At 40.7% G+C, this 25,081-nt stretch overlaps 1 protein-coding gene across 3 annotated transcripts in view; it reads right to left on the reverse strand.

Moving 5' to 3' along the window:
• The window catches only part of LOC134337544 (signal-transducing adaptor protein 1-like), a 54,909-nt gene that overhangs the window by 11,995 nt on the left and 17,833 nt on the right, over window positions 1-25,081 (reverse strand). Inside the window, exons 6-13 of one of the 3 annotated variants that reach the window (XM_063032657.1) lie at window positions 21,265-21,449; window positions 20,461-20,592; window positions 18,884-18,953; window positions 16,592-16,694; window positions 14,684-14,776; window positions 14,251-14,319; window positions 7,758-7,847; window positions 1,062-3,034 (exon numbers count right to left, since the gene is read on the reverse strand). In XM_063032657.1, coding sequence (XP_062888727.1) covers window positions 2,976-3,034; window positions 7,758-7,847; window positions 14,251-14,319; window positions 14,684-14,776; window positions 16,592-16,694; window positions 18,884-18,953; window positions 20,461-20,592; window positions 21,265-21,449 — 801 coding nt within the window. In that variant the 3' untranslated portion in view covers window positions 1,062-2,975. Of the gene's footprint in view, window positions 1-1,061; window positions 3,035-7,757; window positions 7,848-14,250; window positions 14,320-14,683; window positions 14,777-16,591; window positions 16,695-18,883; window positions 18,954-20,460; window positions 20,593-21,264; window positions 21,450-25,081 lie in introns of those variants that run through there. The other 2 variants (XM_063032658.1, XM_063032659.1) reach the window with 2 other exon arrangements.

Genomic DNA, 25,081 nt, shown 5'->3' on the forward strand with positions numbered 1-25,081 from the left:
CTTGACATCCAAGGTCCTTTTACCTTGCCATCCTTGTCCTTCCTTCTGACTGAAACATAGCTGTTCTGTACTGTGTGCACCCTACACATGTTGGATGTGGACTTGTCCAAAAACAGCTGCTCCCAATTAACTCTCCCTACTTCCTGCCTAATGCTCTTGTAATTTGCCCTGCTCCAATGCAATACTCTCCCATAGGTCCATATTTATCCTTATCAATAGCTATCTTAAAGCTTTGAATTGTGGGTATGGTTCCCTAAATGTTCACCCACTGAAAGGTTGGTCACCTGGCCAGGCTCATTACCCAACAACAGATCCAGTACAGCCCTTCCTCTTGTTGGACTATCGATGTATTGATTTTTTTAAAAAACCCTCTTGCATGTATGTAACAGATTCTGCCCCATCTAAACCACTTGAACTAAGGTCCCAGTTTATATTAGGGAAGCTTGAGTCCCCAGTGACGACAAGCCAATTGTTTTTAAACCTTTCCTTAATCTGCCTGCATACCGGTTCCTCAATGTCCCGGTGGCTACTGGGGGGCGGGTGGGTTCTGAAGTACATACAATCACAGAGTGATTGCACCCTTGTCGTTTTTGAGTTCTAGCCAGAGACCCAATGGATGAGCACTCCATCATGTTTGCTTTGAATGCAGCTGTAATATTGTCCCTAATTAATGGGATAACTGCCCCACCTTTTAGCTCCCTCTCTATCCTTTCTAAAAAGTTGAAATCCTTGGATATTAAGCACCTATTCCTGTCACTCTCTCAACCAAGTCTCTGTAATGGCCACAACATCATAGTTGCACGGACGGACCCTTGCTCTAAGTTCACCACCTTTACCTATAATACTCCAAGCAATAAAACATGCACACTTCAAACTATCTGCCCCATTGTAGCTATTACTTTGCTCTTGGCTGTTTTTCCTGACCCTGACATCCACCTTCCTCTCCACCCCTCCACTTTCTGGCCTGGTGCTCTGGTTCCCATCCCCCTGTCAAGTAATAAAGATAGTAGCCAATGTATATCAAATTATAATGTATAAAAAACAATTCTGTAATATTTCAGAAGACTTTATTTTCTTACAAAACATAATATGCTTGCAATTAAATAATTACATTAATTGGTATAACCAATACATATTCAATACTGTAATTTGCTTTAATAGCATTACTTTATACAGATGCTCTCTATATCATTTTTAAAAGGACATCTGAAATAGAATCATGCCACAGCAGCCTGAAGTTCTATCTTTTGGCCAGTATTGATTAGTCCTATGGCTCAATCTCCCTGTATTTGACAGGAATACAAGGGAACTTTTCTCCCTTTGATTAAACTCTGACCATGTGGAGACTATTGATAGAAATAATACAGTTACAAACAGATTATTTCAAAGTATATTAATAGGTGAATAAATCACTAATATTCTAACATCAAAGTTATACAAGAGCATAATCTTTACTAAGTGTCTTCAGATCTATTGCACAGCATTGCTGGTTACTCTGCACAGCTTTCTTATAAAGCACAAGTTACCTGAAATAAGTTCAGATGACTGAATCAAACAAAGTACTATTTAAAAAGAGGAGTCTGCACTCTAGTGGTGAAGCTCAATCTTTTAAGACTCATCCATTTTAAAATGTGATCTTTTGTCCTTTATACTTGGTTTGACTACCCTCTCCTTTATACAACTTGTATTTTGAGTTGTCAATACATTATACAAAAGGAATTCAAAAACCATTTTTTCTATGAAAAATACTGAAAGCAGCTTACAAGGAGTATTTGATTCTCATGTATTAATTCACTTTACTTTCTTAAGGGAATGTTCTTCAAATTTCCTTCCTGTTGCACTAACCTCGGCCACCCTCTCACACTCTCCTTAGCCATGCAGAAAACCTATTGAGCAAGATTTAAGAATACCAATCTTGACATTTTTTGTGCCAAAGCTAGGTTTCCCCCCTCCACATTCCGGGACCCACACATTTCTTGCATAGATGTGCTCCATGCAAGGATTATTAATCTATTTTAAAGTCAATTCAATCCCATTCCTGAAGGAATAGATCTATCCTAAACTATTTGGCAGTAAAGAATAATTTAGAGATCTGGTCATGTGTGCAGTAATATTTTTGTGAAGAAAATAAACTTGATTTCTTAATTTAAGATTTTTCTCTCCTGCTTTTTACAGTCCAGGTTGGATAGCTCATAGAGTCCTGGTATTTCAAGAAAAGTAGTCAAATGCCCATGTCTTTATCCCCAATTCTAACTATGGTCCCAATATTCAATTCCATTGGAAATTGCTTTTCATTTTTAAAAACCCAAACTTTGTAGCATATTTTTTTTCCTTCATTCAAAATACAAAAGGTTAGTCAACATCACTTGTAACACTATGGTACATTAAAGTACATTAAATTGATTGGCACTTTTCAAACAAAAAATTCTGTCAGGTTATTATAGACCATTAATTGATTAATAGAAAAGTTTGTAGATTTTTACCAATTTCCTTGATGGTTTCCAATATTTTGTATCAGCGCAGTCCCAACCACCAACTAATACAATTTGGATGTTTTAGATATTGGACTAAAGCTGGGATTTCAATGTTGGAGTTGACAACTCATGGGATCACAAATCCCATTCTCCATTTGGCAAGTCTTAGAAATTCTTGGTTTCACTGAGCACCCCCTAGAGTAATTTCTCCACACTTCACAATTTTTGCTTTAATATGAAATGGTTCTCATCTAAATTAGTATTCATAACCATCTTTCAACTTGAAGTACAAAGAAAACAACAATCAAACCATGCACATCATCAGGATTAAGATTAAAAATATAGCTTTTGTGAAGAGGCTTAGTGTTGTTGAATGAGAAGGACAGTTTTTGAAAGTCAAATGCAACATGCGTGGCCACGTCACAAGTATCACTCCAATCCCAGTTTTCACTGGATGTTCCACAGATTGACAAATAAACATGGACCTCAGCAGGAAGTCTCTCAGTCCCACATTGCCGCCCTTCTCCGCATCAACTTTAAATTCAGCTCCGCATTAACAGCTAATGGGGAAAATGGTTAAAAATAGTTAGTTCTGTAATTTTCTCTCAAATGATTATGCACAACAATGAAACATACTGATATAGTATTAAGGAATGGACGCTCTGCTTAAGACTACTTGGTAAATATGCTCTTTGAAATATGGATGCATTGCATTTGAAACAAATCTTTTTTTAAATTTTTTGGTATCCAGACATTGTAGGCAAGGCCAGTGTTCACTGAAAAACCTAATTGTCCTCAAAAAGGTGCTGGTGAGTGAGCAGTGTGAACTGTAACACTTTTCTGATGACAATGCTCCCAAAATGCTGCTGGGTAGGGAGTGCTGACATTTTAGCTCTTCACTGAATAAGGGCCAACAAGCATCTCCAAGCCAGAATAGCATGAAACTTGAAAGGAAGCCCTGTAGGCAGCAGTTCATTTCCCTTGTTCATTTTGCTTTGAGAGTTTTGGATTAATCTGGGCAAGTAATGGCACTGTATTTTATGGAATCTGATGTATGCAAATGGTGCAGGAAAAGCAGGCTGTATTACCTGGATGGTGACAAGCTTCTTGAGATTTGTTGGCATTGTCAAGTAGAGAATATTTCAATACACCTAAATTGAGCCTTGTGGAGGATGGAAAGAGTTTGTGAAGGCAGGTTACTTATAGTCTCTAAGCTGCTCCTTGCTCCAATATTTACATGGCTGGTCCAATTGAATTTCTAGTCCGTGGTTACCCTCAGGATATTGATTGTACTGGTTACAGGTAATTGTGCCATGGTATGTCAAGGTCATGATTACCTCTGTTGCTGGAGAAGGTCATTTTCTAGCTGGTTTGTGATGTGAATGGTACCTGCCGCTTGTCAGCCCATGCCCAAGTATTGTCCTGGTCTTACAGCTTACAAGCATGGACTGCTTCCATTGCTGATGATATGAAATTTCTCAATTGTCAGTGTTTGTCCCCGCTTCCGACTTTGTGTGAGGAAGGCAATTGCTGAAGATGGCTGGGCCTAGGAAAGGCCTGCAGTGATATCCTGGGGTAGGAATGATTGCCCTCCGACAACACAACCAGCACCTTTTGGGGAAGGTGTGACTCCAACCTTTGAGGGAGCTTTCCATTTGGCTTCAGTTATACTAAGGTGCCTTGATGTCAAGGGCAGTCACTTTCACCTCATCTCTAGCCAATCAGTTATTCAATTAAGGTCCAGCAAACACACTTTAGTTATCATGAGTGGAAGCCTTGGATATTCTGTTTATTTTCTCTAGCCTATTGACGTACATGGTACACAAGAGGCCATTCAATTCATTACATCCTTGCAAAATACAGCTATTTATTTCTACCATTCGGCTCTAAGCCCACAGCCTTGTAATGCAACAGCTTTAAGTGCTAATCCAGATGTCATTTAAGTAGGATGGTATGGAATTCTGGCTCTGTCAATCTATCAAGCTTAAATTCCAGAATGCACTCCAATATCATTTCCTCGACTCTCCTCTACCCCATTCTTGTCAGTTCTACCACATGGAATTAGGTTGCACTCACTTGTGGCACACCAGTGTTTTCAACTTCTCAGAAGGTTGGGGAGGAACAGTGTATCACCAAACATAATAACAAACTTCTACAGATCTACTATTGGGAGTAAACTGCAGATTTCCTCGTGATGCTGGAAATTCAAGCAACACACACAAAAAATGCTGGTGAACGCAGCAGGCCAGGCAGCATCTCTAGGAAGAGGTACAGTCGATGTTTTGGGCTGAGACCTTTCATCAGGTCTAACTGAAAAAGAGAGAATAAGAGATTTGAAAGTGGGAAGGGGAGGGGGAGATCTGAAATGATAGGAGAAGACAGGAGGGGGAGGGATAGAGCTAAGAGCTGGAAAGTTGATCGGCAAAAGGGATACAGACTGGAGCTGGGAGAGGATCATGGGACAGGAAGCCTAGGGAGAAAGAAACAGGGGGGAGGGGAGAGCCCAGAGGATGGGCAAGGAGTTATAGTGAGAGGGACAGAGGGAGAAAAAATAAAAATAATAATAAATAAATAAATAAATAAGGGATGGGGTACAAAAGGAAGATGGGGTATTAGCAGAAGTTAGGGAAGTCAATGTTTATGCAATCAGGTTGGAGGCTACCCAGATGGAATATAAGGTGTTGTTCATCCAACCTGAGTGTGGCTTCATCTTGACAGTAGAGGAGGCCATGGATAGACATATCAGAATGGGAATGGGATGTGGAATTAAAATGTGTAGCCACTGGGAGATCCTGCTTTCTCTGGCAGACAGAGCGTAGGTGTTCAGCGAAATGATTTCCCAGTCTGCATCGGGTCTCGCCAAATAATAGAAGGCCACATCGGGAGCACCGGACGCAGTATATCACCCTAGCCAACTCACAGGTGAAGTGTCGCCTCACCTGGAAGGACTGTCTGGGGACCTGAATGATAGTGAGGGAGGAAGTGGAAGGGCATGTGTAGCACTTGTTCCGCTTACAAGGATAAGTGCCAGGAGGGAGATTGGTGGGGAGGGATGGGGGGGAACGAATGGACAAGGGAGTCACGTAGGGAGCGATCCCTGCGGAAAGCAGAGAGAGGGTGGGAGGGAAAGATGTGCTTAGTGGTGGGATCCCGTTGGAGCTGGCGGAAGTTACGGAGAATTATATGTTGGACCCGGAGGCCGGTGGGGTGGTAGTTGAGGACAAGGGAAACCCTATTCCTAGTGGGGTGACAGGAGGAGGGGGTGAGAGCAGATGTGCTTGAAATGGGGGAGATGCATTTGAGAGCAGAGTTGATGGTGGAGGAAGGGAAGCCCCTTTCTTTAAAAAAGGAAGACATCTCCTTCGAAGTGGAATGAAAGGGCTCATCCTGAGAGCAGATGCGGCGGAGACGGAGGAAATGGGAGAAGGGGATGGCATTTTTGTAAGAGACAGGGTGGGAAGAGGAATATCCTGATAGCTGTGAGAGTCAGTAGGCTTATAGTAGACATCAGTAGATAAGCTGTCTCCAGTAGATATGCTTTCTCCCTAGGGCTCCCGTCCCATAATCCTCTCCCTTCTCCAGCCTCGTATCCCTTTTGCCAATCAACTTTCCAGCTCTTGGCTTCATCCCTCCCCCTCTTGTCTTCTCCTATCATTTTGGATCTCCCCCTCCCCCTCTCAAATCTCTTACTATCTCTTCTTACAGTTGGTCCTGACCAAGGGTCTCGGCCCGAAACATCGACTGTACCTCTTCCTATAGATGCTGCCCGGCCTGCTGCGTTCACCAGCATTTTGTGTGTGTTACTATTGGGAGTATCCTAACTGGTTACATTGTGGTCTGGTATGGCATTTCAAATGTGCAAGAATGCAACAAGCTGTAAAGACTAGTGAACTCGGCCCAATACATCACAGCACATCCCTCCTCAACATCAGAAATCCCTTCATGGGTCTCTGCCTCAAAAAGAGAACATTTATCAAAGATCTGGGCCAGGCCGCTGTCTTGCAGCTGTCATTCAAGCAGGAGATAGCTCTCACCACCAGACTGAATTCTTGAACCAGTCTGAACAACTTGAATCACTGCTTCAGTATAGCAACACTGATTACTCTGCACTGCTATGAACCTTTTTTTGCTGTTCTATTTGCATTCTATCCTGTATAGTTTAATTTATGTTTTCTTGTGAATATTGCATCTCTGATGGACTGTGATGCTACTGCAAGCAAACTTTTCATTGTACCTGAGCATCTGTGTACTTAGAGCAATGCACAGCATAGAAACAGGCCCTTCAGCCCATCTATGTCATGCTGAATGTTTTTCTGCCTAGTCCCATCTATCCACACCTGGACCATATCCCTCTATTCCATGTACCTACCCAAACTTCTCTTAAATGATGTAATTAAACCTGCATCCACCAATGGCAATAAACTTGACTCTCAAGTGTATGCAAATTATAACCTGTTCAGAGAAAGCCAGATTTGTACCAAAGGCCTCTGATATAGCAAAAATATAGTAAAAATTATTTAAATCTTCTAGTCTCAACATCACAAGAAGCAATGCACAAACCATTTAAACTGCCGGATGGTAGGATGTCAGGCGGTACAAGTGTTAATGATGACTTGCAAGTATTTATAAACTTCCAAGGATGTTGGAAGTGTGTACTGCAATATCGGCAAACTCACTGGAGTCAGGATCTTACTGCACAGAAACTGATCCTTTGACCCACCAACTCTCTGGCAACGAGCCCACATTTGCAACAATCCCATGAACTCTTTACATTCTACCACTACACTTATTGGCTATTTACAGTGGTCACTATACCAGCTCACACATCTTGGGGTGTAGTATTAAACCAGCGCGCCCGGAGGAACCCCATGCAGTTTCATCACACTCCGTACAGAAAGCACCCTGCCTTAGGACTGAACCTGGCTCTCTGAAGCTGCAAGGCAACCACTCTACCATCTGTGCTATTGTGTCGTCCATTAATTTGGTTTGTGCTTCTGTAACTACCATCCAAACAAAGTTTACAATGCCCGTGCAGCAGGAAAATAGAATGTTGTAAATGTAAGCATCTTTGTCAGGTGAAATGAGAGGTCAATAGCCTTTCAGACACTGCCATCAATTTAACTTATTGGACAGAATGTCCTGAGGGATCTATTAACTTCATGCTCAGATTCTACAGCATATATCCCAAGCAGGAAAAAATCTGCACACTTGCCACATTAGTAGATCTTGGTCAGATGTCAGCAATCTGATAATGAATATTGTTTTCCAGTATCTTCTACTTACCCTGTGTTAGTGCTGGGAGAGTGGTAGGCTGAGAGGGGGTTGCTAGTTGTTGAATTTTGGATTGTGCTGGTGGTGATTCTTTGGGTATTCCTTCAAAGAAACAAAATGAAAAGTTTTAGGAAAACAGCACCTCCATGCAGTTAATATCTCTTTTCATTTCATGTAGTATCTACAAGTGACTCTGCATTTTTTTTTAATTTGTTGTTACTTGCTCCACTGCTCCTGAAATTTTAATAAGATTTTAGGATGAGAACAGAATTACACCATTTTGCCCATCAAGTCTACACTGCCAACCCATCATGGCGTTATCTTCCCTCATTACCTCATTCTCCTGCCTTCTCTCTGTAACCTCTGATGCCTTTATTAAACAAGAACCTACCAATCTCTGCTTTAAATGTACCCACTGACTTGACCCCCACAGCCAAACATGACAATGAATTTCACAAGATTCACCACCTTCTAATGAGAGAAATTAATCCTCTCTGTTCAAAAGTGATGTCCTTCTATTCTGAGGCTGTGCACTCTTGCCCTAGAGTCCCACTACAGGAAACATCCCCTTCATATCCTAGGCCTTTCAATAGTCAATAGATTTCAATAAGATCCCTTCTCATTTTTTTTTTTGATACTCCAGCAAGTACAAGCCCAAAGCCACCAAAATGCTCCTCAATGGCCTAGATCACAACTAATCCCATTTAGTTACAGGATGAAAAGATGAAAGTCAAGATCACTGTTTCTGGTTTGCCCGAACATGCAATGAAACTCCGATAGTCCACTATACCCATCATTCAGAAATACCAGTGCTTTGCCCCTTGGCTCGTCTTGAAATCCAATAGTCTGAAAAATTTCTTCAGGTCTAGCACAACAAAAATGCTGAGTGCCAGAGTTTTATTTTATTCCCAGTTTTAGCTATCGTGGATGAACCCATCCTCAGAGTGGTGTGACACAGTGGAAAATCTGGCAGAACTGCTGCCTTGCACTGTCAGAGACACAGGTTTCACTTGTGACATTGGTTCTGTATGGAGTTTGTATGACTGCTTTCCCTCCAGATGGTCTGGTTTCCCTCCACATCTCATTAACTGGCTGTCATAAATTGTCCCCATGTGTAGTGGGAGAGTCTAGGAGAATAGATGAAATGGGATTAATATAGGATTAGTGCAAATAGGTAGTTTGATCAGCTGATGGACCTCTTTCCATACTGTATCCCTCTGATCATCAACAGGATCAGGCAGAATTCCAAATTTCAGTTCACTAAACGGATATAATCTGGTTTAGCAACCATTATGGTTTTATTTATTCCCAATACTTTAGTTCCTGGATTTTCATACTGAAAAAATAACCATGGTAGAACAAGTTGTGAAAAAAATTGTTACTTGATCATTATATTGACTATTTAACACCTAAATGGGTCAGGGCCATTAAAAACAGATGAGGCCCAGTTTTACTATACATTGTGTTATTGAGGACCATGGTTAAACAGTAACTTGATTAACAACTGTTGTTCAGCTTGCTACAATGTGATTTAGGTTTGAACCAGTAATTCCCACGTCATGATGTATTGATTTTAAATTACATAATTATGGAAGTAGAATGGGAGTCAATCATTACCCAAGAGAGAAGACACCAAAACCACAAATGCAAGAGCTCCTGCAGTTGCTGGAAATCCAGAGTAACACATCAAATGCTGGAGGAACTTAGTTGGTCAGGCAGCAACAATGGGGAGGAATAAAGAGGTGGTATTTTGGAGAGAGACCCTCCATGCCCTGATGAAGGGTCTCAGCCCAAAGAAGCAACTCTATTGCTCTCCATTAATGCTACCCGACAGCTGAGCTGCTCCAATATTTTTGTGTGTTAATCAAAAGCACAAAGGTTTTGTTGCATAGAAACCTTCCACTTATCACATTGAAATTGACTCCTAATAGCAACCTCGTGCTATGAGAAGGAACAGCCATGGGAAAAAAAGGACTGTTGACATGATAGAGTACAAAAAAAAGAGTATTTTAGATTTAGATTTTTTTCCACTTTGATTTTCATTGTATTTTAAAACGTATGCTTTAATTTGATTTGGCTTCTCAAACCATAAGGGAAGAACAAATAAATAATGTAGTCATAAAGTCAAAAAGAAAGAGGCCCATCAGCCACCCGATGTCTATGCCAACCATAGTACCCATTTATATTAATTCCACTAGCCTGATCTTAAAAGATTATATACAACACAAGTCTTTTGAGAACATGGTAAGAGAGACTGTAAAGCTATTTGAAGGGCTGCACAATTAATCCTAATTCCCTGCTCTTTTCCTCGTATTCATAGAGTAATATAGCACAGAAACAGGCCCTGCATCCCAACTCTCTGACTAAAATGTCTAAGCTCCTTTTGCCACATTTAGCCCATATCTCTCGAACTTTTCCTATCCACATACCTGTCCAAGTGACTTAATTGTTTTTATATTACCTGCCTCGAAAACTTCCTCTAGCTGCTCATTCTATATACACAGTTCCTCTGCATGAAATTGTCCCTATGATCCCCCCCACAACTCAGACTGGAATTTTTAGAAACATAGAAAACCTACAGCACAATACATGCCCTTCAGCTCACAAAGCTGTGCTGAACATGTCCCTACCTACTTTTCCACTCTCTCCAGCTTAATGACATCAATCCTAATAACAGTGTAACCAATCCTGTACATAATATTCCAGGTGCAACTTCACTAACATCCTCCATCCTCTCAAACAATCTAGCTCTTAAGTAAAATGTCTCCTGAAAGCACTTTTGTTTAAACCATTTATCTTAAATCTGCCCTCTAATTATCAATTTTTTTTTGCAGTCCAAAGTTTCATGCATCTCATTTCTGTTTACAAAGATAAGAATTCTATCTGCACTTTTACCAACCTTTTCATACCACATTAAAGGAACCCTTAATCTCCATATCCCAGCATCTAAAACTGAACTATTTAAAATAATGGCTAGATCCCAAAATTCAGGCCCATCCAAATTCCATTGCAAAGAGAAAAGCAAACCAAAAAGGCAATATTGTTAGTTCTCTGCCCATTGAATGGCTAAATCCAGCTCATCAGCTAATATAGCAGGATCAAAGACTAAAGTACATGTCATAGAAAATCAGTTGAAGATGAGTCATTTTCAAGACGCTTACCGCCATGTTGCCTAGATGTAAATGTTTTCAGCTTAAAGGGCAAACTTGGGTTTGATTCCTCCGGAGCATCTGAGCTGAGGGTGACCAATAGATGTTTGTACGATTATGAGGGATAGATAGGTTTTAAATGTCAAATACTAGAGGCCATAGGTTTAAGGCAAGAGGATACAAGTTTAAAGAAGTGTGAGGAAAGTTTTTTGCTTCCCATTTACAGAGTATGTGCTTGGAACACACTGCCAGAGGCTGAAGTAGAAACAGATTCAAATGCAACATTTTAAAAGGCATTTAGACACAACCAGGCAGGGAATGGAGGAATCAGACCTTGTGCATTCAATGTGATTAATCAGTTTGGCAATATAGTTGCATAGATATGGTGGGTTGAAGGCTGTGTTCCTGTGTTGTAAGTTTTATGTACTAGAGCTTGACCTTAATTTCTTTGGTCTACACAGGATAAATCAATGCCTAATCCATTTTCAAAACAGTTATTTGTCCACAGAGTTCAAAGAGCAATAATCAAAAGGAGAAATCCTGGCTGAAGACAAATAATGCAAACCTTAAATGCTCCTACAGTCCCTGGAGATTTCACTGTATGATTGCCACCCACTCCCATGCTGTTATCCCTAGGCCAAAATAAATAAAACATCTCCAAGAAGATTCCTGACTAGCAGAAACAACCATTTTTTTATAATTTATAAACAACCATAATTTATGTATTAATTGATTTATCTCTAATGTTATTTGCAGTAGCATCACAGGCACACAAGTTTTCATTGCACCTGTGCATATGACAAACTTGACTTTGTTTTTCTCTAAAGCATTGATTATATATATTTGTTAATATTTCTATAATTCTTCACCCCCCCACCCCCACCCCCAGCTAGTTACAGCATCTTCCTGAAAGTTAAACTTCAATTGCTGAAGACCCTTGGACGAATCTTGTGGGTTTGCAATGGTAATTATACTGTTTATAAGAATTCAAGACCACCTTTGACTACACTAGAGGTCCTCTCGGTATTGCATTTCCAGAGCAAACATAGCTGCTATAATAAACATTTCTTTGCAAAGAAATCTACGAACCAAGCTCTAAATTCAAAGACCATTGTCATTGAACAGAAGCAAGAGATATCCCCAATCACAGCAGAACTGCATGGGATGCAAAATCTTGGAATCTCTTTTAATTAGAAGATGGAACAAGAAAGCACAGGATCACGCTCTTCGGCCCCTGATGCCAAAAGAAACTAATCTGATCTGCCTGCACAGAATCCGTATCTTTCCATTCCCTTCGTGTTCACATGTCTGTCTAAATGACATTTAAATACTGCTATCATAGTATGCAACCACAAGAACTTTGGACACTGGCATAAACCATTTAATAAATGATGATTGCAAGCGAATTGGCTCAAAACATGTATCTTAATGAATAGTGAAACCTATAATCAGGGACTAATTGCAGGGACAAAAAGCATAAAATTTCCCTTGGCAATCCTGCATTGTAGTTCAGTACATAAAAAAATGTGATTGCATTGTTTATAACCATGGACTTTAAACTATGCACTAATATTTAGAATTAACAGGGGAATTCTACTACATTCACCAATCCCCTCTAATTTATTCAGGAGCATTGATGCCTGTCCCACCAGCTGGCCAACAGGAAAATATCTGTTCCTATCAGGTTCTAGCCCAATGAGTTGTAGAACATACTCATCTGCAGGTGATATTGTTCCTGACTCTATAAGCGTTATAGAAGCATTTATATATATAATGCTATTTATAAAATGCTATTTTGTTACTCTGGGTATGTCAATGTACAATAGCAGCACTGGTATGAAAGTTTTGTTTGCACAAACAGATCAAGCAGATTAAAAGTAGACTAGAGCAATGGACAGATCACCCCATGCAAAGAACGTTCTATGTGGCATTCAAGAGGGGAAGTTAATTAGAAATGTACCCCATCCCACCTCCCCCTGTAGGTTAGAACTTGTTATGTGCATTCCCAAATAGGGTTCGTCCTCTTCAAGCAAATGTGTTCTTGCCAAATTGCTGTGGTTAAAATGTAACCAATTACAGGTGCTGATAATCTGATAACCTGCATGTTAATTAGTCTTAAAGTTCTAAGCAATTCTACATAACATCCAGTTTCTCCTATAATATAATTCGAAACCACCCACAAAGTTCCTTCTATCCACCTTAAGGATAGCTTTATTATGCCATATAGTACTCCCTTCACTATTTAACTGTTAAGAAAGGTGAATTGCAGAGTTTTGGGTATACTAAACTTACTCCTTGGATTGTGCTGAAAGAACTGGCTCACATAAAATCAACATCCTGTTTTTGATCCTTGCCAGGTTAACTCTACCAAGCCAAGGCAGAGTGAGATTCAGAGGCAACAAGCAATCCACTGAGAGAATTCAATGGGTCAAGAAGCAAAGAGAGGAAATGTATTGTCAATGTTTCAGCTCAAAACAGAGTCCTGATGAAGGGTCTCAGCCCGAAATGGCGACTATACTCTTTTCCATAGATGCTGCCTGGCCTGCTGAGTTCCTCCAGCATTTTGTGAGTGTTGCTCGGATTTCCAGCGTCTGCAGATTTTCTCCCATTTGTCAAAACCCCGCATCCTTCTTTCAGAAAAACTTTCATTGTTCCAGACTCCACTAATCACACAGTCTCATGTCTCTCAAGTGAGAAGAGGAGTAGTAATTACTACAGCATACAAAGAAGCCTATCGGCCCATCGAGTCAATGCCAGCTCTCAGGAGACAACCTCCGACTCTTGCCCAGCCTTCCACTTCCCTGCAATCCCACAACACGCTCTCAGTTGCATGCCCGTCAACTCCCCATGATTCTTTTACCACTTACAGGACCTTCGTTGGATGGAATTTATATTAGCCAGTCAACCTATTAACACATCTTTGCGATGCAAGGGGAAACTGAAAATCTTGGAGGAAGTTGAAGTGGAATTGTCATGGGTTCAACATGATGTAAATTTCACACAGACAGCACCTGAAGTCAGGATCAAACCCAGGTCCCTAAAGCTATAACGCGGCAGCACTGGCTGCTTCACCATTGCACTGCCTATGCCATGTGGTCTCAGGATCTAAATTGTATCGCCAAATAAGTACAATACATCAAATGCCATGTAGTCCAAGCTATGGCACCCATGTCTAGATCTAGACGGGAATGAGTCTCGAGGACGAGAAACGAGATTAATGCTTTGTCCCAGTGATAGGCAAAAGATGGGAGAAGATGGAAAATAAAAATACAGATAGTGTTGGAAAAATCCCTCAATGTGGTGAATAATAATTAACATGTGATAGTGCACTTTTGAAACTAGGAGCAAAATCCTACCATCATCAAGATGCCCTGCTTCTGGTTCTATAATTTTCAGAATCTTTGGGCTCTGTTTCACTTGCTTAACTGTGAAAAAATGTGAAATGCAATCACTGAAAGTGCCATATCTCTCCTTGATTCGGATAGAGAAGAGTTCATGAGGGGATATTAAAATAAAAAGGTAGAAAGTTACCTGGAATCTGTCAGCCTGAGAAAAAGCAGATAGGAAATCCACTTCAAGTGACATATTTTCTCCACCCCCTTCCCCACACACACAGCATTATTGCCTCTTCTACTCTGGAATCACTCGGCTCAAATTTAGAATCCTTGCCCATCATCTGAGTTTCTTCACAATTAGAATTACAGTTCTTGTTTCTCTTCTACTTTCTCAAATGCAAAGATGACTCTAGTCCTATTAACAAAATGCAGATTACAAACTCATAATGCTAACCTGGTTCCGTTGATGTCTTGGGTGGTGACAGCTTCAGCGGATGCAACTTGCTATGAATCAGTTCCCCACTTTCAGCATCTTCTTGCACATAACCTAAATATAGGAGTGATAGACAAACACAAAGAACTTTTAGATGTTGCTGTAAGATGAGCACAGTGACATTGATGAGCAGATCCCAAACTCGGATGCCCCCTTTACAGCAAGTTCAGAAAAGATCAGGGATGTAGGTAATTAAAATCTAAAATCAACACACACAAAACGCTGGATTAATTATTAAAATCTAACCCCCTTATTGGAAAACTTATAAGACTGCGTGTATCGATGAATGGTTCATTTGATCACCTTTCTGTCGGGCAGGCTGGGTTTAAAATTTACTTCTTTTTGATATTAAAATACAAAAGTGCAAAAAATACAGTAAAAATATAAAAGTGCAAGTAGAACACATCTGTGAACTGAATTTTAATGAATGAGCCAGTGACATGGATCAAACTGTTGATGAGTGAAGAATCTCTATTTGTAGAGGAGCTTAGATTTGTCAATGAATTTCATATCCATTTTTATTTAAACTGTAGTCATTAATTTATAGGTAAATATAATAGCAAATATACAACACACTATGTTAAAGAAACGGTAACTAAGGTGTGTTCAGTTAATATATTCTTTGCTGGTATGAGTTGAGGGATGACAGTTAATGGGAAAACAGCCTTCATTTCGAAAACATCCACTCAAGTGCATTATCATGCATATTCTAAACTCCATGGTTTATAACAGCAATGTGATTGCCCAATTGAAAGTAAAATTATGCTGTTTGTAAAATCAATGGCCAATTTGATCATCGTTCTAGCAGTCCAAGTCAACTGATATGGTTAGCATGTCGTTTCATGTAATTATGCTGATTGGGCCAAATAACTCCACATATTATTGCTGTGTGTATTTACATGTTGTCAAATAAAGATGATTCATTTCAACTAAGTGTTTATATAGGTACAGTAAATCCTGTTGTTAACACTATCCTGCTATCAATTAGCCAAAAATTGGATTATACAGACATCCTTGTAATTACAAATTGTTCATACCACTCAAGGGAATGCCTGGAAAACAGATGTCCCAAGAGATATCTATGACAGGACTCAAAACCTGTAGCAATATTTTCTGGTTATGTGAACAAGGAGCAGGACTGGAGCAAACTCAGTGGTGTGAGTAATCCACACAGACCCTTGGATCCAGTTGCCATTTAAGAGCATAGGTGATATGATTCCAGCCTTAAGGTTGTATTACCACCTGTCCTCAATCACCTTTCATCACCCCTCGCTTATCAAAACTTAATCCACTTTTACTCAACGATTCAGGAATAGCTTCTTCCCCTCTGCCATCAGATTTCTCAAGGAACATTGAACCCATGAACTCTACCTCACTAATGTTTCTCTTTCGCACGAGTTACTTAACTTTTTAAATATATACACTTCTCACTGTAATTTATAGTTTTTATTATATTATGTCTTGCAATGTACGGCTGCCACATAACAAATTTCATGACATATGCCAGTAATATTAAACTGAATTCTGATTTTTTAAAAATATTCATAGACTGCCTCACAGACATTTGAGGAGGAGACTTCAGAGACTCCCAGCCCTCTGATAGAGGAAAAATAATAGATAACCTCTATCTTAAATGGGCAAACCTGTTATTATAAATAAAGGGAGGTTTTGACCCCTCATTCTAGATTCTCATAAAAGATTTCTTCCTTGCATCTTTTTGAGGCGTCCAAGGATCTAATAGTGAGAAAATAGTTCAAACAGAAAAACAAGACTCCCCTTCATGGACATGAGTGTTGATCCCAGATCAATCAAATACTGTATATCGTTTAAAACATAACACATCTGTCAAGAATAAAACAATAAACATACTCAGATTCATTTCATAATCTTTTGGTATTTCTAAAGGCTTCAGCACTCCTTTGGTGTGTTGAATAAAAAAGTTGATGACATCTTGCTTACTGTTGCACAAGATCTGGAAAACAAAAATGACTTGCATGTTTGTACTGTAAATAGCAACTGTACTACAGGATTTGCTTCAAAGTAAATAACATCAAGAAGGTCATAGGCAGATTTTAATTGACGAGTCTTTAATCCCACTGAGTAATTTTATTTTTCCCTTAAGTTGGGGTTGGGGTCAATACCAGAGGCTCCTTCTTCAGTAAAGTCTCAGGTTTTAAAAGTTTTCTGTGGTTTCAAATCTCCCATAGGATACTATAATCTAACCTACAAACCTTCCAGATTGCCCAAGTTTTCCAAACGCTGGTATCTTGATCATTCCCAAATGTTATCTACATTTAAGGCCCATGCCTTCAGCCAGGCAATCCACGAGCTCCATAATTCTTTCCCAAGCCTCACTACCACCCTCTCTCTCTCCTCTTCAAAGCCTACACCTGTGACTAAGATTTTGGCCATCTGCCCAAATACAGTGGATTCCAATTAATTGGGATACATCGGGCCCAGTACATTTTTGTCCAATTAAGTGGTTACCCCAAATAGCCAAAATTTCATGGAAATAGTTAAAAGTATAATTAAGACAAGCTACTGTTTAACTGAGTAGCAAATTATTCATTTAGAGTTACAAAACAAATTAGAACACTACCAATACTACTAGAGTACTATATGACTGTATTAGTTCCTAATAGTTATCGACTGAAGAATTCATCCAGTGTACACTGCCGTGTTCTTTTGATTGACTGTGGAAGGAAAAAAAAAAGTGCAGACACCTAATGCGCATATTGAACTCCCTTCATTGCCTTCCTGCATATAGTCAAAATTTAAAAAAACAACAAGGTTATATTTTTTTTAAAACACTGCTTTTTGAACTGGTGTCCTTTGGCTGTAATTAACAACATAACACAAGCATACACAACTAACACTGCTTTAAAAAAACTGCTTGCTCTAAGCCTGTAGCGTCTAATGGCCACACAGGGGCACTCAACTGATGCTAGTTAGAAACTGTTCAACAACAGTCTCCTGTCCCAATTAAGCAAAGGAAGTCCCGGCTATTCCCTCCCCCCACCCCACCCCCCCACACACCCCGCCATCAGTTTTTGCTCTTCAAGAGCTGTCATGAATAAACAGCTGTCCTGAATGACCAACATCCCAATCAACCAGAATCCATTGTATAACCTCATGTGGCTCAGTACCAAAAGTTTGACATGATACTCAAAATTACCTTGGAATGTTTGCAGTGAAGTAGATTATGCAGAAGTTGTGCACCAACTTAAAACTAAAGCAAAGACCAAATCACTTAATACATGCTTTACAGAATACATACTCATACTTTGTGTTAAATTCAATAATCAGTACTAGGTCAGAACTGGGAGAAGATGAGGCTCTCTGTTGGTCAACAATTGATATTGCGTTTGAGCTGTCTACATGATATGTCAGCTAGGCCAGTACGATATGAAGAGCAAGCCATTGCCCATAAAGCAGGCTTCCTTTCTCCACACAGCTGATGAACCCAAAGGAACAGCAGCATCACAGGAGTTGCCAATCTGCATTGAACTCAATGTAGGATTGCCTTAGGGACTCCAGCTCTGGATTTTTTCCTTTGGATTTACTCCCGAAGTTTTCCCTATGAGTGGGTACAGCCACAAGGCAGAGTTGGAGATCAGAGCTCTCCTTCTCCCAGATGAGCTGCCAACCATGACTAACGAGCCTTATCTGCACAAAAGGACTGGTTTTAAGGCTGCAGTAACCTACCTGTGGGCAAAGATAATATTGTAAAAATTGTAGTGATTAAGAAAACTAATTTAACCAAGGTGTCTGCTTTATGGATAGTGATTCTTCCTGAGTATTGTTCCAGAAATCATTCTTTTCCAATACTTCATTACTTATTCTTAGAGCAAGATCTGACGTGCCGTATTGGAAGTTTGCTCAGCCAAAGGCTGCATAATCCTCAAACCTAAAATTGCAGATTTGAAAATCACTTATCAAGATGCTCACTCCTTGTCATTGTGGTGCCAAGTGATAATTTCTCCCTTTATAACGCAAGTATTTCAAGACCAATTGTGATATTGCTATTGCTGCCCCATCTGCAGACTCAGACTTCAGTCTGTAGACTCAGACTTATTTCTACTCATTGATTCAAAACCACACTGCAATTTACACCACCAACTGAATGAAGTTAAGACGACAATTATTTGGAAGCTTACTTACACCATCGTCAATTTCAATGACGTAGCCATCGTCCACACAATTTATCCGGTAGTGCTTTACGACTGACTGGCTGAAATGTAACACAAATTTATTGTTGTAATATTTCTAACATTCTTTGACCATTTTCCTGTGCTCTTATCACATCAATGCAATTCTAAATTTATATTTACTCATCTCAGCTCCCTCTGGTTTCCCTTCCCACTGCAATTATTATAGAGTCAGGCCCTTCAGCCAACGCATATACACCAATTCTGTTCCCTATTCCCATCTACCATAGCCCTTTAAACCTCTTGCCTCTGACCTAAATCTCTCCCCTCTTGTTTTCAGCAAGCCAGAAAGCCCAGGTTTGACATTATGCAATCATGTGCTTCTGCCTTTGATGGGTGCATTATCATACTGACAATACTCCCGGCTATGGTGGGTTTCACATTGAAAAGTTAGGGAAAGGGTTCAGTTACAGTCTCAGATACATTAAGTATTTGTTCATATTAGGGTTAAACTTACAACATTTTATAGACCTGTATACAGCTCCACAAGTTTCAGTTCTTCTGTCAACTTCAATTGGGTCTTATGCTCCATATTGCTAAACACAGGTCCTCTATCAATTTGCCCCAAATGCACACCACCACCATTCAACAATAAGGTTTACGTTAGACCATGGTAAAATATGGAACATTTCCCATTTCTCAGGGTATGAAGACAGCCATTGGTACTGAAACTCAGCTTTTTCTTCAATGCAACAGCACAGCCTCTGGCTGTTTGAAGGTCAAGACTGAATCCAACCCAGAACTCAGTTTATATGCTTCAGGACCTACACCACATCAGCAGCCATGTGAGAACACTAGAGGGATGCCACTAAAAATCTTTCAAATCCATTGGCAGTACAAGTGAACCAATATTAGTGTCACCTTCTGGGCCAGTACACCCAAAGACAGGGACTTAATGTACTCACTCAGCTCCCTTAGGTAAGCCACATCACTTACATGCTGATACCAGATTCTTGGTATGTTATTCTAAGCTCCATCGTGGAAAGAGATTATCAGTTGGTCAGAGGAAAGAGTCAAGAGATATTCTCAAAGTCTCTTTGGTAACAAAAAAAACATTCCACTGACTACCTGGGTCTTGACCATTCAAATGTGGAGAGATAGCATTCAAACTAACATCAAGAATCTCATGCATCATCAGTAGAAGGGACACAGGACTTCAAACTACACACCCATGCATCCATCAGGCAATTCCTATCCCATGTATGGTAAACTCTGAGGGCCACACATTGAACATGTTCTGAGGTGACTGAGACCAATCAGACCATAAGCAAGCCATCTAGGAAACTGCCTTGAAAGCAAGATGATAAAATAATGGAAATAAGATGGCTAGAACCTTAGGTGTCTCAAACTAATTGATTTTAGTTTGGTGTGGTTTCTGGGATATTATTGTGCACAAAATTGGCAGTTGCTTTTCCCACACAACCTAAAAAGTGTTTAACTGATTGCTAACATTAACTAGTTGCAATTTGCTTTGGATATTCAGCGGACCAATGAAGCACTAATCATAAACACGAGTTACTTCTTTCTTACTTTTTGAACTCTTGTCGTGTTGTAACCGCTAAGTTCTTGTTATCAGTGTTGGGCCTCATTAATAGGTTTCCAAATTCGATATTTTTCTCCAACAGGGCCACAGCCTCAACTCGTGAGACATTATAGAAGCAGCTGGAAGAAAAGGAGATACAGGTTTAAAAACAACTGAAATTGGATCTGTTGACATGTTTGAGATATGTGATAAATTTTAATGCCTACATAACTAACACAACTAATTCAGTTGTCAGGAGAGTTCACACTTTCATAATAAGTAGGCCAATAAAGTAGTACCCAGAGATCTTCATACAAATATTCCTGGCAGCATAATGGAATCTTGGGCTCCTAGTTCAGGTAACTGAATTTTCTCCAATCCCCAAATTACTCCAAACTAATATCCATTCCTGCATTACGCAATCACAGAATTCCACAGAGTCAATTACTAGCTTTTGATGATCAAACTAACAAAGCAGTTGTGCACAATCATTAGGCTGACAAGGACTAAATGTTACCAATTCACATAATTTTTCTTTGACATATTGAAAGTTAGTTCTTCAGCAAGTATAATATTGGATTGGAATTCAATGTTCTTCTTACAGGATAATAGGCAACTTCAAAGCTGGGGAGTTGAGTGATGTATCAAAGATTAATCATCACGAATGGAGTAATGGGGAAGAAAGAAGTCAACACTGATGAAGAGGGCATAAAGAAAGGGAAGATGGACATACAATACTGAGGAAATTCATCCTTCGGTTTCCTTCCTGAACCCCAACTAACCCCACTTTCACCCAACACCCAGAAAGGCACCTGAGAAGTTGATTTTCTACATCATCATAGGCAGACTGTTCCAGCTCTGGAGTTGTTGGCCGTGAGCGTGCTGGTGGCGGTGGTGGAGAAGACGTTGGCTTTAGCAGTCGCTTCATCTCCTCTTCAAGTACCTCCTGAAGGCTGCAAAGCTGTCCAGGGAGGAAATCCAGGTTTGGAATTTCCAACTACAAAAAGAAAATGTACAACACAATATTCAGAACAAAACATATTCAACTACAAAATGTAAATATACTACAGTTCCTTGCCTATATACTTATAGAACATAGACAACCTACAGCACAACACAGGCCCTTCAACCTATAATGCCAAACATGTATTTACTTTAGAAATTACCGAGGGTTACCCATAGGTCTCTATTTTTCTAAGCTCCATGTACCTATCCAGGAGTCTCTTAAAAGACCCTATCGTATCCTCCTCCACCGCCTTCCCCAGCAGCCCATTCCACGTACTCACCACTCTCTGCGTAAAAAACTTACCCCTGACATCTCCTCTGTACCTACTTCCAAGCACCTTAAAACTATGCCCTCTCATGTTAGCCATTTCAGCCTGGGGAAAAAGCCTCTGACTATCTACACGATCAATGCCTCTCATCATCTTATACACCTCTATCAGGTCACCTCTCATCCTCCGCCGCTCCAAGGAGAAAAAGCCAAGTTCACGCAACCTATTCTCATAAGGGATGCTCCCCAATCCAGGCAACATCCTTGTAAATCTCCTCTGCACCCTTTCTATAGTTTCCACATCCTTCCTGTAGTGAGGTGACCAGAACTGAACACAGTACTCCAAACGGGGTCTGACCAGGGTCCTATATAGCTGTAACATTACCTCTTGGCTCTTTAAATCAATCCCACAGTTGATGAAGGCCAATGCACCATATGCCTTCTTAACCACAGAGTCAACCTGCGCAGCAGCTTTGAGTGTCCTATGGACTCGGACCCCAAAATCCCTGTGATCTTACACACTGCCAAGAGTTTTACCATTAATACTACATTCTGCCATCATATTTGACCTAACAAAATGAACCTCCTCACACTTATCTGGGTTGAACTCCATCTGCCACTTCTCAGCCCAGTTTGGCATCCTATCAATGTCTCACTGTAACCTCTGACAACCCTCCACACTATCCACAACACCTCCAACCTTTGTGTCATCAGCAAATTTACTAACCCATCCCTCCACTTCCTCATCCAGGTTTTAAAAATCACAAAGAGAAGGGGTCCCAGAACTGATACCTGAGGCACACCACTGGTAACCAACCTCTATGCAGAATATGACCTGTCTACAACCACTCTTTACCTTTTGTGGGCACATCAATTCTGGATCTACAAAGCAAGGTCCCCTTGGATCCCATGCCTCTTTACTTTCTCAATAAGTCTGGCATGGGGTACCTTATCAAATGCCTTGCTGAAATCAATTTACACTGCATCTTCTGCTCTACCTTCATCAATGTGTTTCAACAAATTCAATTTCGCTTGTGAGGCATGACCTGCCTTTGCCAAAACCATGCTGACTATTCCAAATCATATTATGCCTCTCCAAATGTTCATAAATCCTGCCTCTCAGTATCTTTTCCATTAACTTACCAACCACTGAAGTAAGACTCACTGGTCTATAATTTCCTGGGCTATCTCTACTCCCTTTCTTGAATAAGGGAACAACATCCGCAAACCCCCAATCCCCCAGAACCTCTCCCGTACCATTGATGATGCAAAGATCATTGCCAGAGGCTCAGCCTCCCTCAGTAGCCTGGGGTATATATCATCTGGTCCCGGAGACTTGTCCAACTTGATGCTTTTCAAAAGCTCCAGCACATCCTCCTTAATGTCTATATGCTCAATCTTTTCATGCCACTGTAAATCATCCCTACAATCTCCAAGATACTTTTCCATAGTGAATACTGAAGTAAAGTATTCATTAAGTACCTCTGCTGTCTCCTCTAGTTCCATACACACTTGATTGGTCCTATTCCTCCACATCTTATCCTCTTGCTCTTCACATACTTGTAGAATACCTTGGGGTTTTCCTTAATCCTGTTCGCCAAGGCCTTCTCATGGCCCCTTCTGGCTCTCCTAATTTCCTTCTTAAGCTCCTTTCTGTTAGCCTTATAGTCTTCTAGATCTCTAACATAACCTAGCTCTCTGAATCTTTCATAAGCTTTCCTTTTCTTCTTGACTAGATTTTCAACAGCCCTGGTACACCATGGTTCCTGTACCCAACCATCCTTTCCCTGTCTCACTGGAATGTACCTATGTAGAATTCCACGCAAATATCCCCTGAACATTTGCCACATTTCTGCTGTACATTGCCCTGAGAACATCTGTTCCCAATTTATGCTTCCAAGTTCCTGCCTGATAGCTTCATATTTCCCCTTACTCCAATTAAATGCTTTCTTAACTTGTCTGTTCCTATCCCTCTCCAATGCGTATGGTAAAGGAGACAGAATTGTGATCACTATCTCCAAAATGCTCTCCCACTGAGAGACCTGACACCTGACCAGGTTCATTTCCCAATACCAGATCAGGTACAGCCTCTCCTCTTGAAGGCTTATCTACATATTGTGTCATGAAACCTTCCTGAACACACCGAACAAACTCCACCCCATCTAAGCCCTTTACTCTAGGGAGATGCCAATCAATATTTGGGAAATTAAAATCTCCCACCACGACAACACTGTTATTATTACATCTTTCCAAAATACATCTCCCTATCTGCTCTTCGATGTCCCTATTACTATTGGGTGATTTATAAAAACACACCCACTAGAGTTATTGACCCCTTCCTATTTCTAACTTCAACCCACAGAGAGTCAGTAGACAATCCCTCCATGACTTCCTCCTTTTCTGCAGCCGTGACACTATCTCTGATCAGCAGTGCCATGCCCCCACCTCTTTTGCCTCCCTCCCTGTCCTTTCTGAAACATCTAAAGCCTGGCACTCTAAGTAACCATTCCTGCCCCTGAGCCATCCAGATCTCTGTAATGGCCACAACATCATAGGTCCAAGTACTGACCACACTCTAAGCTCATCCACTTTGTTCATGATGTTTCTTGCATTAAAATAGTCACATCTGAGACCATCAGTCTGAGCATATCCCTTCCCCATCACCTGCCTATCCTCCCTCTCACACTGCCTATCAGCTTTCTCGATTTGTGAGCCAACCGCCCCTTCCTCCGTCTCTTCAGTTCAGTTCCCACCCCCCAGCAATTCTAGTTTAAACTCTCCCCAGTAGCCTTAGCAAACCTCCCTGCCAGGATATTGATCCCCTTCAGAACCCATCCTTTTTGTACAAGTCACACCTGTCCCAAAAGAGGTCCCGATGATCCAGAAATCTGAATCCCTGCCCCCACTCCAATCCCTCAGCCACGCATTTATCCTCCACTTCACTCCATTCCTATACTCACTGTCACGTGGCACAGGCAGTAATCCCAAGATTACTACCTTTGAGGTCCTGCTTCTCAACTTCCTTCCTAACTCCCTATGGTCTGTTGTCAGGATCTCCTCCCTTTTCTTACCTACAGCATTGGTACCAATATGTACCACGACCTCTGGCTGTTCACCTTCCCACTTCAGGATACTGTGGACACGATCAGAAACATCCTGGACCCTGGCACCTGGGAGGCAAACTACCATCCGTGTTTCTTTCCTGCATCCACAGAATCGTCTGTCTGACCACCTGCCCCCCCCCCAACTATAGAGTCCCCTATTACTGCTGCCTCCTTCCTTTCCCTCCCCTTCTGAGCCACAGGACCAGACTCTTTACAGAAAGCGCAGCCACTGTTGCTTCCCCCAGGTAGGCC

The sequence above is a fragment of the Mobula hypostoma genome, chromosome 24 (genome assembly GCF_963921235.1).
Source record: "Mobula hypostoma chromosome 24, sMobHyp1.1, whole genome shotgun sequence".
In the NCBI taxonomy this organism is placed as follows: Eukaryota; Metazoa; Chordata; class Chondrichthyes; order Myliobatiformes; family Myliobatidae; genus Mobula; species Mobula hypostoma.